This window comes from Podarcis bocagei, assembly GCF_964188305.1.
Source record: "Podarcis bocagei genome assembly, chromosome: 1".
Lineage (NCBI taxonomy): Eukaryota > Metazoa > Chordata > Lepidosauria > Squamata > Lacertidae > Podarcis > Podarcis bocagei.
In genome coordinates this window covers 85542064-85556403 of record NC_138125.1, presented here as the reverse complement: position 1 = coordinate 85556403, position 14340 = coordinate 85542064, and the positions used below count along the sequence as shown (strand labels likewise).

Here is a 14340-nt window from a genome sequence, read left to right as displayed (position 1 = left end):
TTTGCATGTTTACAAATCAACAAAATACCTGCACCACATCTGTAAGAACATATCATTTGGTGTGCCAGCACTGACACTTTAGAACTCCCTGATTTTTTATATCGGACAGGTGCCTTCGCTGTATTCCTTGCTGTACCTGTTAAAGGCATTCTTATTCAGATAAACCTACCCATATGTTTAGAAATTTTGCAGGAGTTTTAATTGTTTTAGTCTATTTTACTGCTGTTGTAACATTCGGCATATTTTAAATTACAGTTGCAAAACTTTTTAGTGATACAGTGGTACCTCGGGTTATAGACACTTCAGGGTTCAGACACTTCCGGTTACAGACTCCGCTAACCCAGAAATAGTATCTCAGGTTAAGAACTTTGCTTCAGGATGAGAACAGAAATCGTGCTCCAGCGGCGTAGCGGCATCAGGAGGCCCTATTAGCTAAAGTGGTACCTCAGGCTAAGAACAATTTCAGGTTAAGAACAGACCTCCAGAATGAATTAAGTTCTTAACCTGAGGTACCACTGTACTGCTTTTCAACAAGTGTATAATCAAGAAGTTAATATATCTTTTCTTCTCTTCTTCAAAGAGGATATTTCTTGAGACTTGTAGACTTCACTGGACAGATGCTATCAATTACTCTTGGCTCTTTCAGAGGAATTGGCTATTGAAGATATCATGCAAGAGAGGAATCCTGGATATATTTCCGCAGTAGTCCAGTTTCTGACCCATTGCAAAATTTTCTTTCTTTCTTTCTTTGTTTCTTTCTTTCTTTCTTTCTTTCTTTTTTTTCTTATTTCCTCTCTCTCTTACTTTTTTATCTTCCAGTTAAACATCAGCCAAATGTCAGAGACACAGAGACAGAGATCTAGCAGTCTGTACCAAAAGTCCTATATCAATTATAAGCTTTAACATTGTCAGGCAACATACTTCTCCATCACATGTCTCAAAGCACTCTTCACTTCCTTATTCCTCAAGCTGTAGATGAGGGGGTTTAGCATGGGTATTACCACCGCATACAACAAAGAGGCCACTTTGCCTCCATTTCTTGATGTATTAGGTTGGAGATACATAAAGATAAAGCTTCCATAAAGGATAATAACAGCCATCAGGTGGGAAGAGCAGGTGGAGAAGGCTTTATGCCTGCCCTCAACTGAGCGGATTCTCAAAATAGTGGCAACAATGTAAGAGTAAGAGATAAGGACTGTCAAATGGGTGCTTATCAGGTTAAAGCTAGCAAATGAAAACATGACAAAGATATTGAGGCTTGTATCAGAACAGGAAAGTTGAAAGAGTGGGGGACCTTCACAGTAAAAATGATCAATGACATTAGGACCACAAAATGATAAACGAGTCATGCAACCTGTGTGTATCACAGCATTGACAGTTCCAGCAATGTATGAACCAGCCACCAGAAAAGCACAAACCTTCTGAGACATGGTGATTGTGTAGGTGAGTGGGTTGCAGATGGCCATGTACCGGTCATATGCCATAGCAGCCAGGAGGTAACACTCAGTGGTGGCAAAAGTTACATAAAAATAGAACTGAACTATACACTCATTGAAAGTAATCACTTTCTTTTCCCTTAGGAGGTCTTTCAGCAGCCTGGGACTGATGGTAGTTGAGTAGCAAATGTCTAAGAAGGACAAATTACTAAGGAAGAAATACATGGGGGTGTGAAATCGAGCATCAGCCCTGATTAACATAAGCATCCCAAGATTCCCTACAATTGTGATGAGATAATTGACTAGAAACAATGCAAACAAGATGGCAGCCAACTCTGGACTGTCAGTGAATCCCGTGAACACAAACTCCTTCACTCTACTGCTGTTCCTGTCAGGCATTTTTTCCCCCTGATGGAATCAAAGAGAAACAAAATGGTGGTGGGTGAGGAGTGGGAAGATTTGGAAATCAGTCACCATCAGAAATGAGGTAATCAGTCTTCACCGCTATATGTGCTTTTTTAAATAGAGAAATTGAGGTTTAAACCCCTGAATTATGGCTGGAATATAAAATTTAAAGGATCACCATTGGTGGAGAAAACCTTTAACATGTGAGGATGGTGTTTCCATATCTCCTCCTTCAGAATTTAAAGCAGTGGCACTCTATTACCTTGAAATAAGGCAGTATACATAGCTTGACACAGCATAAAGAGAGGGTGATGTAGTAGGGTGGCCATATGTCCAGAACTTCCCGGACATATACGGAATACTGCAGTCGTAAGCAGTGTCCAGCTATAAATCGACAAAAATGTATGGGACAATCCAGACACATGGCAATCCATGTTGGCAGTGTCATTTTGGGGTGATTCCAATAAAAAAGCTAAACAGCTTTAGGCAAAACTAAAAAAGGTAAACGACTTTGGCAAAAAACCCAAAAACCTTTTGTGTCCAGATTTTCACTTTTTGAAATACGGCAACCATATGATATAGGGAGGGCAGAGGGGGACTGAGCCCACATTCCGACATGTGAAGATTCCCCAGAAACACCTCTGTCTGCGGCCAACTTGCTGGTATTGAACACTAAGTGATTATTATCAGCAGTGAACTAGGCCTGTCTACAAAGGGTGACCAATATATGTGCACATCTCATTCTGTTAAAGAAAACACATTGAAAACATATGCTCTTAAATTACACTGCATTTTGCAGTTTAATTCTGAGACTATTTCAGCGGAGCCCTTTCACAAACATGCATGCGGAAACATTGAAATCTCCTTGCTTGCAGTATTTACGACACCATCTTCCTGTAATGTTTGTGTATGTGTGTGCGCTTTGCAAAAGTTACATGCATTTAAGAGAAAAATAGTTAATTGATTCTATTCAAAGTGTCCAAACACAAAATATTGGCACTATTATTTCATATCCTCCAACATTTCTATGATGAAAATAGGGACGTTCCATTCCATAATGATGATTTTACTATTTATACCCCACACATCTTACTGGGTCACCCTAGCCCAGGGGTCTGCAACCTTTAAGACAAAAAGAGCCACTTGGACCCGTTTCTGAAGAAAAAAACAACTGGGAGCCGCAAAACCGGGAAGGTGACGTCGGGACGGTGCATGACTAACGCACGCACTGCCCCATGCGACGTCACAGCCAGTACAGCGCCTGCCACAGTGGGGAGTGTCGGGGCGCACAATGCGCCTCCTCCCCTCACTAGTATCCGCCCCGGAGCCGCGGCAAAGGTGTAAAAGAGCCACATGCGGCTCCGGAGCCGCGGGTTGCAGACCCCTGCCCTAGCCACTCTGGGCAGCTTCCAACATATATAAAAACATAATAAAACATTAAACATTTTTTTAAAAAAACCTTCCCTGTACAGGATTGTCTTCAGGCGGCTTGGGGATCGAATAACTCCATACCCTCCAACATTTAACCAATGAAAATAGGGACATCCTTAGGGAAAGTGGGACATTCTGGGATCAAACCAGAAACTGGGATGACTTATCTAAATCAGGGACATCCCTGGAAAATAGGGACACTTGGAGTGTCTGTTATTTGCTAACAGCAATCATAAGTTAAATGTGCAGTTTAATTTTTTTCAAGAGAAGGGATTCAATTGGAACTTCTTTTTAACCCACTGTAGATATGAGGCTATCTCACATGTTTTGACCTTTAGAACTGTAATCTCCAGGTTGAAATTCCTGAATCAGGCCATATTTAAAGCAGTCAATAGCCTTTTGATGAACTTCAAATTCTTGGGCTCCAAGACTCCTCAGATCTTTGGCTCCTCGCATCATTTAGGCTGCACTCTCTTCTCTGCCCTCCTATCAGACCAGACAGGCTTTGCCCACCAGCTCCTTTCACCTTCCTCAATAAGGGGTGTCTGCCTTCTTTGACCCTCTCTTTTTCCATGACTTACTATAGTGCTTATAAGCCATCAGGAGGAGTCTGGAGGCTTGGAAATTCTTATCCTCACCTTTACCCACCTGTAACCTATCGTGGTCAGCATGGTTAGGAGCAATGGGCTGGTCTAGCAGCTTCTATCCTACCATCAGGAAGTTACCTGGGATATCATTCTTTCCTTTCCTTGTGTCCTCCAGTGGAAGCAGCTACTGGATCATTTGCTCTTTCATAGATCCAAGAGTGGAATCTGTATTCCTCCAAGGTCCTCTAAGATTCAAACAACTGTTTGATAGGCAAGCATACTCTTGACTAAGATTGCTACAGATATTAGTGAAAGGCCTGCAGTTGCTGCATTGATTGAAAAAGTTCAGCATGTGCAACATAACATAGACCATAAAACTCTACAGTAGGGGTAGTCAACCTTTTTATACCTACCACCCACTAATGCATCTTTCTTGATGGTAACATTTCCTTACAGCTCACCAGTGCTCTACGGAAGGAGGATTCAGCTTGTGCAGTACAATCCCCTACCACCCACCTAGAATCCTGAAACGCCCACTAGTGGGTGGTAGGAACCAGGTTGACAACCCCTGCTCTACAGCATCAAATAGTTAATGGTCTCTTGTTTACTGCTCTAAGGTTGTTGACTTCCAGTTTAATAATCTGCCTTGCATCAAAGTTAAATGCAGTGGCACCATGAGACCAACATGCCAACAATAGCCCCACCCCCCTTGTGTACCAACTCCTTATGGGTTAATTAGTGCACTGTTCCTGTAAAAATAGCCGACCTTTCAAAATGGAGCAAGGCCCTCAACTCAGGCAGTTGCGTAACTCCATACACACAATGAACATCCTGGAGTTCATAGGCTTCTGAATGTGTGGTGCTTGTTACGTGCATGTATATACAAATGCACACCTGAGATACATGAAGCCAAAGTCACTGCTTTCATGTGACAATTTTTTAAATAAGATTCCACCAACTTATTAAAAAATGTGTCATCATGAAAACAGCTGGTTTGCTGTTTTATAACACTATTTGCCATTATCGGGTTTTATCCAATTTATATACAGAGTTGACCCACTGAAATTTATCAGCTATGTTAGTCATATCCGTTGATATTCTGAGCAGAATTAGTTCCCCATGGTTTTTATTGTTGTGTTGTAGTTTAATGAATTGTTTGTGTGCTGCCTGGGTACCTTTGGGTTGAAGGGTGGATTATAAATACAACAACAATAAGGAGAAGCATGATGATGTTATCAGATCTTTTTAATGGAAATCTCCACTAGAAAGCAATCTGCATGGTACATTGTCAGTGTTGTTAGGACTCTGCTCTCAAAAAAACAAAATATTATACTAAGTAACCCAAGAGAACCAGGGTTATGTGGCCTCCTCCAAAACTTCCCTGCAGCTTCAACAGTTTCACAAGTATGAGGCACCAACTAGGCTACCACTGACTTCTGCTCTGTACTCTGGGCAGCCCAACCGGAAGTAAACACAAGTATATGGAGGTTACCAGATGGGCAAAAGCTGCTCGACTCTAACTTTCCCTTCCTCCAGCAAAATGATTTTAACAACAATGGGTATAATGATGGACTTTATCTGATTGGTATTAGAAGAGTGCATTTTTTTATGTTTACATACCCAGTAGGGTAGGAATCACCTTTTTAATGTATGAAAGAAGACCTAAATTAGAAAGCTCATGAACTCCAGTCATTGTAGCTACCTGTTGTTCTTAAGTTGGCACACAGTATACCATCTCCAATCCCAGCTACAATAAAATTTTAAAAACCAGTTTGTTTGTTTTCTGTGGAGCATCAACTACTTCTCCAACAAAGAAGACCAGAAGAAAGGCTTAATAAAAACAAAACAAGAAGTTCCTTCTCTAGAGTCTAGACAATGGGTCCTTAAAAGGTGAAGCAATGCTATAACCTCATTCCTTGGCTACTGAAAGGTGGCAGCAAGACAAAAGAAATGAGAGTAGTGTCTAGAAACTGGGATGTTGCAGACGCTAGAAACTGGGACATTGCAGACTAATGCTCATCCAGGGGAGGAGCAACTGCTACTTTTGCAACCCTTCCCCATGGAATCCCATGTCTTTTATACAGCGTCCACTAGAACACCCTGACTCTGTAATCACAACATTACAAAACCCTCAGCAGTATGGACTGATGTAATACTAATAGCAGACTGTGTGGCCTTCATCAATCCATGCTCAATCAGCCTCAATGCGACTATTTAAAACATTATTTAAGTGCCTTGTTGAATCAGTTGAAGGCTCATCTAGCTCACCATCTTGTCACCAACATGAGCCAGTCAGAAGCTTCTGCATGCAGGGAGTTTTGGTGCTGACCATCTTCCTGTTGCTTGTCCCAGATATATGCTTCTTTTATCCAAAGAGGTTTCCATTAGCAATTCTGACTAGAAGCCATTGAGGTATCTATCCAATATAAATATGCCTAATAAGATAATTCTCCATGAAATCACACTTCAAAACGACCTTGACAGATTAGAGAACTGGGCCAAAACAAACAAGATGAACTTTAACAGGGAGAAATGTAAAGTATTGCACTTGGGCAAAAAAAATGAGAGGCACAAATACAAGATGGGTGACACGTGGCTTGAGAGCAGTACATGTGAAAAGGATCTAGGAGTCTTGGTTGACCACAAACTTGACATGAGCCAACAGTGTGACGCGGCAGCTAAAAAAGCCAATGCAATTCTGGGCTGCATCAATAGGAGTATAGCATCTAGATCAAGGGAAGCAATAGTGCCACTGTATTCTGCTCTGGTCAGACCTCACCTGGAGTACTGTGTCCAGTTCTGGGCACCACAGTTCAAGAAGGACACTGACAAACTGGAACGTGTCCAGAGGAGGGCAACCAAAATGGTCAAAGGCCTGGAAACGATGCCTTATGAGGAACGGCTAAGGGAGCTGGGCATGTTTAGCCTGGAGAAGAGGAGGTTAAGGGGTGATATGATAGCCATGTTCAAATATATAAAAAGATGTCATATAGAGGAGGGAGAAAGGTTGTTTTCTGCTGCTCCAGAGAAGCGGACACGGAGCTATGGATCCAAGCTACAAGAAAGGAGATTCCACCTAAACAGTAGGAAGAACTTCCTGACAGTAAGAGCTGTTCGACAGTGGAATTTGCTGCCAAGGAGTGTGGTGGAGTCTCCTACTTTGGAGGTCTTTAAGCAGAGGCTTGACAACCATATGTCAGGAGTGCTCTGATGGAGTTTCCTGCTTGGCAGGGGGTTCGACTCGATGGCCCTTGTGGTCTCTTCCAACTCTATGATTCTATGATTCTATGATTCTAAGGACTATAATATGAGCTTACCTTACAGGGGTTTGGTAAGATGCCAGAGAGAATGTATGTAAAGTGCTTCAAACATTTAGTTATTTGCTTTTATTTGATCAGAATATGTATCTATATACATAGCTTTTCAACATCTGGACTCAAAGTAGTTCATACAGTAAAGCTGAGCAACAACTTGAAACACCATAAAGTATATTTCACTTCTATCTTCTGCTCTCTTAGTCAAAAAGGATATTCATTGAGTCTTCAAGGCTTCACTGGGAAGTTGCTATCAACTTCTTTTGGTTCTCTAAGAGAGGCAGCTATTGGAGAAGTCCTATTGGAAAATAGTCCTTGAAATATTTCCACAAGGCCCAGTTTCTGCCACAAAATTACTTATTCTTTTTAAATATTCCAGTCAAATATCAGCCAAATCCCAAATAAACAGCTGCTATCCTCCAGCAGTCTTCACAGAGCATTCCATATCAACACTAAACCTTAACATTGTCAGGCAATACGCTTCTCTATCACCCGTGTCAAAGCACTCTTGACTTCCTTGTTCCTCAAGCTGTAAATGAGAGGGTTTAGCATGGGAATTACCACCGCATACAACAAAGAGGTCACTTTGCCTCCATTTGTTGAATTAGGTTGGAGGTAGATAAAGATCAAGCTTCCATAAAGGATGATGACAGCCAGCAGGTGAGAGGAGCAGGTGGAGAAGGCTTTGTGCCTGCCCTCAGCTGAGCGAATTCTCAAAATAGTGACAAAGATGTAAGTGTAAGAGATAAGGACGGTGAAATGGGTGCTTATCAGGTTAAAGCCAGCAAAAGCAAACATCACATACAAATTGATGCTGGTATCAGAACATGAAAGTTGAAAGAGTGGAGGACCTTCACAAAAAAAATGATCAATGACATTAGGACCACAAAAGGATAAATGAGTCAAACATCCTGTGTGTATCATAGAATTGACTGTTCCAGCAATATATGAACCAGCCACCAGACAAACACAAACTTTCTGAGACATGGTGATTGTGTAGGTGAGTGGGTTGCAGATGGCCATGTACCGATCATATGCCATAGCAGCCAGGAGGTAACACTCAGTGGTGGCAAAAGTTACATAGAAATAGAATTGAACTAGACACTCATTGAAAGTAATCACTTTCTTTTCCCTTAAAAGGTCCATCAGCAGCCTTGGACTGATGGTGGTTGAATAGCAAATATCTAAGAAGGACAAATTACTAAGGAAGAAATACATGGGGGTGTGAAGTCGAGCATCAACCCTGATTAACATAAGAATCCCAAAATTCCCCACAATTGTGATGAGATAATTGACTAGAAACAATGCAAACAAGATGGCAGCCAACTCTGGACTGTCAGTGAATCCCAGGAAGACAAACTCCTTCACTCTACTGCTGTTCCTGTCAGGCATTTTTCCCCCTGATGGAATCGAAGAGAAACAAAATGGGAAAACTGCTTAGTAGTTTTCTGTCTGAAATGAGGTAAGAAATCTCCACAGTTATATGGGTTTTTAATCCCTAGAAGACGACAGCATTGTCATTAAAGGATGGTAATCGGTGGAGAACAGAACTTCATGTAGATGAGTAGTGTAGAATTTCCATCTCTCAGCTTCAGAAATAAAACAGAGTCACTACAATACTTGACATAGCATTGCAATAAATAGCCTTACACAACATAAAAGCTTGTAACTTTAGGAAGGGCAAAGTGGGACTCAGCCACAACCACACCCTAACCCACGTGTAGCCAACTTGGCTGATGACTGATCAACCTGCTTCTGAGCAAAAGGTTGCTCTAGCAGCTTCTACCCAGCCATCAAGAAATTACCTGGGATATCGTTATTTTCTTTCTCCAGTGGAAGTTTCTACTGGTGCAACTGCCTCACTTAGGTTCAAGAGTGGACTCTGTATTCCTCCAAGAACCTATAAAATGCATCTTACACTGTTTGATAAGGAGCTTGAATTGCTACAAAGTGGAAGACCTGAAGTTGCTGCACTGACAGAAAAAGTTCAGCATGTACAGCATGACATAGTCCATACAGCTCAACATCATCCAATACAAAATGGTCTAAGATGGTTAACTTCCAGTGTAATAATTTGCATTGGGTCTAGTTATATACGATGGTGCCATGAGACCAAGATGCCAACAACTGTTTCCCCTTCAGGTAAACAACCCCCTTAAGGGCTAATTAGGATTAGGCAAGAAGAGGAAAACTCTCAAGGTCTTGCACCTGGTAAAAATATCAGGCCTATCAAGTTGGAACAAGGCACTCAAGTGAGGACCCTGACCTCCCTGCCAATTTGGATACAATAACAGAACTGGAGGCCCCTCGACTGTCCTTGGGTCCAGTATTGGGCCACTTTGGCCGGATATCCCCAGCCGATGTAGACAGAGTCCTCTGAGCTGGAAAGCCCACCATCTACCCTCTGGACCCATGCCCATCCTGGCTGATTAGAGCATGTCCAGACAAGGTGCGGGGGCCCCTCAGTGAGATCATCAATTTGTCCCTTGGCACCGGGACATTCCCAGGGGAATTGAAGGAGGCAGTGGTGCACCCGCTCTTAAAGAAAACATCATTAGATCCTTTAGATCTATCCAATTACCACCCGGTTTCGAATCTTTTGTTCCCGGGTAAGGTGATTGAGAGTGCGGTTGCTGAACAGATTGGTGGGTTTCTGGATGAAACATCGGCTCTGGATCCATTCCAATCCATCTTCCAGTTTGGACCGCCTCTCCTGGTATGTCCCACGGAGGACCTTATGGAGGACAATATAAGAGTAAGAGATAAGGACTGTCAAATGAGTGACCACCAGGTTAAAGCCCACAAATGCAAACATTGCATACAAATTTACACTTGTATCAGAACAGGAAAATTCAAAAACCGGGGGACCTTCACACAAAAAATGATCAATGACATTAGGACCACAAAAGGATAAACGAGTCAAACATCCTGTGTGTATCATAGCATTCAGTGATCCAGCAATGTATGAACCAGCCACCAGAAAAGCACAAACCTTCTGAGACATGGTGATTGTATAGGTGAGTGGGTTGCAGATGGCCATGTACCGATCATATGCCATAGCAGCCAGGAGGTAACACTCAGTGGTGGCAAAAGTTCCATAGAAATAGAATTGAACTAGACACGCAGGATACGTAATCACTTTCCTTTCCCTTAAGAGGTCAGTCAGCAGCCTGGGACTGATGGTGGTTGAATAGCAAATGTCTAAGAAGGACAAATTACTAAGGAAGAAATACATGGGGGTGTGAAGGCAAGCATCGGCCCTAATTAACAAAAGCATCCCGAGATTCCCCACAATTGTAATGCAATAGTTCATGAGAAACAATGCAAACAAGGTAGCAGCCAACTCTGGACGATCAGTGAATCCCGTGAACACAAACTCCTTGACTCTACTGCCATTCCTGTCAGCCATCTTCCCCCCCCCCCGACAGAATCAAAGAGAAACAAATGAGGATGACTGAGGAATGGGACAATTCTTAATAGTTTGTTATCAGAAATAAGAGAGAGGGGGGGAGAGAGAGAGAGAGAGAGAGAGAGAGAGAGAGAGAGAGAGAGAGAGGGGAAGAGGAGACTTTAACCCATGGAAGATGTCTATGAGACTATGAGATTTAATGGATTGCCATTGGTGGTGAACAGAACTTAATGAATTATAGGAGGGTGGTATTGAATTTCCATCTTTCCAGCTTCAGAATTCAAAGCACTGCCACTACATTACTTAACAGAGTGTTGTAATACACAACATTAAAAGGTGGTTGATGGAGGGAGTGCAGAGGTTTCCTCAGAAACACCTGTATCTGTGGACAACTTGTTGGTTTACCAACCCTGAGTCATTATTACACACAACAAACTAAACCCGTCTATAAGGTGTGGTCACCATAGGTGCAGATCTTATTCCTTTAAAAATAGCTTCTGTTCGAAATATATTGATAGCACTTTATTTTTGAGAATAGGTAAGTCCAAGCATTTGCATGCACATTCATGAGCACACACTGAAATGTCTTTGCTGACACATTCCCAATATGCAGGTCTGAGCATGATGTTGTCCTACAATGTATTTCTGTTTTGTAAATAGGTGTGTGTATCTACAGAAAAAACATTCTGATTGTTTTGGTTATAGTGGCTAGACAGAAAATATTACCACTATTAATTGCCAATTGTAAGTTAAGTTTGAGCTTTCTGCCCTTAATCAAGAAGGAGAATAAATTATCAGCTTCTTTTTAGCACACTGTAGGTATGAGTATGTTGTATGTCTTGTGACCTTTGGGGTATACAGTGGTACCTCTAGTTGCGGACTTAATCCGTTTTGGGGTGCCATTCGCACCCCAAAAAGTCTGCAACTAGAGCGCCTCTCCTGCGCATGTGCATGGCGCGATTGAGCGCTTCTGCGCATGCATGGGCGGCGAACCTAGAAGTAAACACTTCTGAGTTTGCCGAGTTCATAAGCTGAAAGTCCATAACAAGAGTGGAACGCAACATGAGGTATGACTGTACTGTTCTGTGAGAACTCCTAGATGGAGAGCCATTTGGTGAGCTTTAGAGACCTGGGATCCCAGAACCTACAGACCTTAGGGTAGCTGCCCCATGCAACCTTTAGACTGCACTCCATTCTTTGTCCTTCTATCAGACGGGAGCAGCCCTGCTCATCATGAGGAAAAGTAGATAACCCAGCCCACCACCTCAACTTCAAACCCAAACCCCACTGGCCCCTTTCTCCTCTATCAAGAAATGGCCACAGTCTTCTTCCACACTCTCTTTTTCCCTGACTTCCATTCAGGCTTCGAAGCCATTGGGAGAAGACTGAAAGTTTAGAGACTCTTAGCCCCAGACCCACCTTACCCAACTGCAGCCCATATTGACTGATTACTAGTCAAGCTACTCGTGTACAAGTTGCCAGTCTAGAATCTTCTACTCAGCAATTAAGTTACCTGTCATATCATTTTTCCTTTACTTGTAGCATCCAGTAGAAGTGCCTACTGGTGAATCTGCTGGGGTTTTTTGGTTCAAGAGTCTTCCTCCAAGGTCCTCTAAAATGCACCTTGCACTGTTTTATATCCAAGCACACTGTTAGCTCAAATAGCTGCACACAAAGTGAAACATCTGCAGTTGTTGCATCAGTGGAATTAGTTCCATAGGCACAGCATGGCATAGTGCATAGAGCTCTACATCATCCAATAAGAAATGGTCTCTTGTGTACTTCTGGTGCCTTATATCTCTGAGATCTGTCTGCTGACATCTCGAGAGACCACCAGGTAGGCTATAAACAATTACATGGGTGGCAATAACTACACAGTTTTCTATGATAAACATGTTTTCCTTAAAACAGAAGTAACAACCTAGTCCCAGAGGATCAATCCATATCTGCCCACACTTCTTAGCTACATGCAACAATCTAGCATACCCTTTGGTTGGTTACACTATCAGATCATAAACATGTTTGTTGAGAAATAGGACTTAGAATGCACATTCTGCTTCCACCTCCTCTGGATGCCATTATGTCGGAGGAGAACATGAGAATTTATTTACCCTCTAGCCTGTAGTCTAGTCTTTTACAGACTCTGTCCCATAGCTTCCAGCCTGTAAAGAAGTTGTGGAATTGTTTACACAACACGTGAGTCAATGGTGTGTCTTTGGACAGAGAGATGGTCACCCTTGGATCTGGACCACTGGACCAAAGTGGTTCCCCATCCTTTTCTTAAAGTACAACATTTGGAGAAGTTATATGAATAGCAGGTGTTTTGGAAGCAGGTGCCTTTATCTGTTTCAAAAACAGCTTTTGTAAAACACAATATTTATTTATTCCCAGAAGGCACTTTTGACCTCCTGGTTCTTCAGGCCTATAAAAGTGAAGCAAGTTCTTCAACTGACACAACTTACTAGCTCCACACTGGAGTTTGTAGCTTTCTGAATGTGTGAGGCTTCATACATGCATGCATATACAAATGCTCACCTGAGGCATAGGAGGCCAAAGCCGCTGATTTCTTGTGACAATTTTTTGGATGCCACCATGTTATCCTAAAATGTGTCCGAATAAAAACAGCTGGATTACTGTTTTATAATGTTAATTGCTATTATGGGGTTGTTTCCAACTATCCTATACCCAGAGTAGATCCACTGAAATGTATGGGCCTAAGTTAGTCATGCCCATTGATTTCAATGGGTTTGCTTTGAGTTGGCCTGACATGGGATACAGCCCCTGGTTTTTATGTCATTTTCTTAGTTATATTTTTATGATTTTTGTGTATTGCCCTGGGTTCCTTTGCATTGAAGGGTGGGTCATAAACACAACAACTATGATGACGTTTTTCTATTGTTATGAGTTGGGGGGATGTGTTGCGTAGTATGCCTGACTCCGCTTCTAATTCCTGGATGGATTCAATTTCTGGAATAGCCAGGTTAACTTTCTGGAAAGGTAATTGCCCACTAGGTATGGACCATTAAGGTAACAAAGGAAGTGGTTTTGTGCCAGACAGAAAATGGGTGGGGCCCCCTCCCTCAATGGTTGGGTGTGTGAGTTAGAAGGTAGAAGCTGGCAGGCTGGGCAGCTGGGAGACAGAACCATGCCTGATTTCTGCTGGAGTTCAAGGCTCTGGCTATGGAAGAAGCAAGACCATCTTGGGGTGTTAATGCTGTGTACCCCTCCATCATAGGTTCAGATTGTGTGTGTATACACACACACACACATATATATATATACACACCATATATCATAAAGACACTACAGTCCCCAATGTCGATCATTCTGAAGGAAACCAAACACTGAGTAAGTGCCTGGAGGCCCTGGAATCAGAGATTGGGGTGGCATGAAACAGTATCTTTTATTGGAAATCACCATAACAATGCAATTTCCAGGACATATTGTCAGTGTTGTGCAGACTCTGCTGTCAAAAGCATCGAAAGCCTATCCCAAAGTAACTCAGTTTCCATACCAAGAGAATAAGGATTCTGCAGCCTCCTCCAATTCTCTCCAGTGGCGTTTGTAATTTCACAAGACTAAGGGGTTAAGCTAAGTTGGCACTGATATCTGCTGTGAACTGTGGCCAGAACAACTGGATGTAAACATAGGAAAGGGTGGACACTGAGTTATGTAGTGGCGGCTGGCTCTCTCACCCCACAGCTAAAGAAGCTTAAAGACTCTCCTCCCTGCAAGAGAGGGGAGTGGTTGTGGGCGGG

General features: G+C 42.4%; 2 protein-coding genes across 2 annotated transcripts; both read right to left on the bottom strand.

The window, feature by feature from the left end:
- Positions 1–908: 908 nt before the first annotated feature.
- On the bottom strand, positions 909–1835 carry LOC308573204 (olfactory receptor 5AP2-like; the record flags this gene model as incomplete). Its single annotated transcript, XM_081169925.1, has 1 exon — positions 909–1835. One exon carries the CDS (start codon positions 1833–1835, stop codon positions 909–911), a length of 927 nt encoding a protein of 308 aa, XP_081026051.1.
- Positions 1836–7641: 5806 nt separating this feature from the next.
- On the bottom strand, positions 7642–8565 carry LOC308573211 (olfactory receptor 5AP2-like; the record flags this gene model as incomplete). The annotated part of the gene is made up of 1 exon (XM_081169938.1): positions 7642–8565. The coding sequence occupies one exon, from the start codon at positions 8563–8565 to the stop codon at positions 7642–7644; it is 924 nt and encodes a 307-aa protein (XP_081026064.1).
- Positions 8566–14340: the final 5775 nt, after the last annotated feature.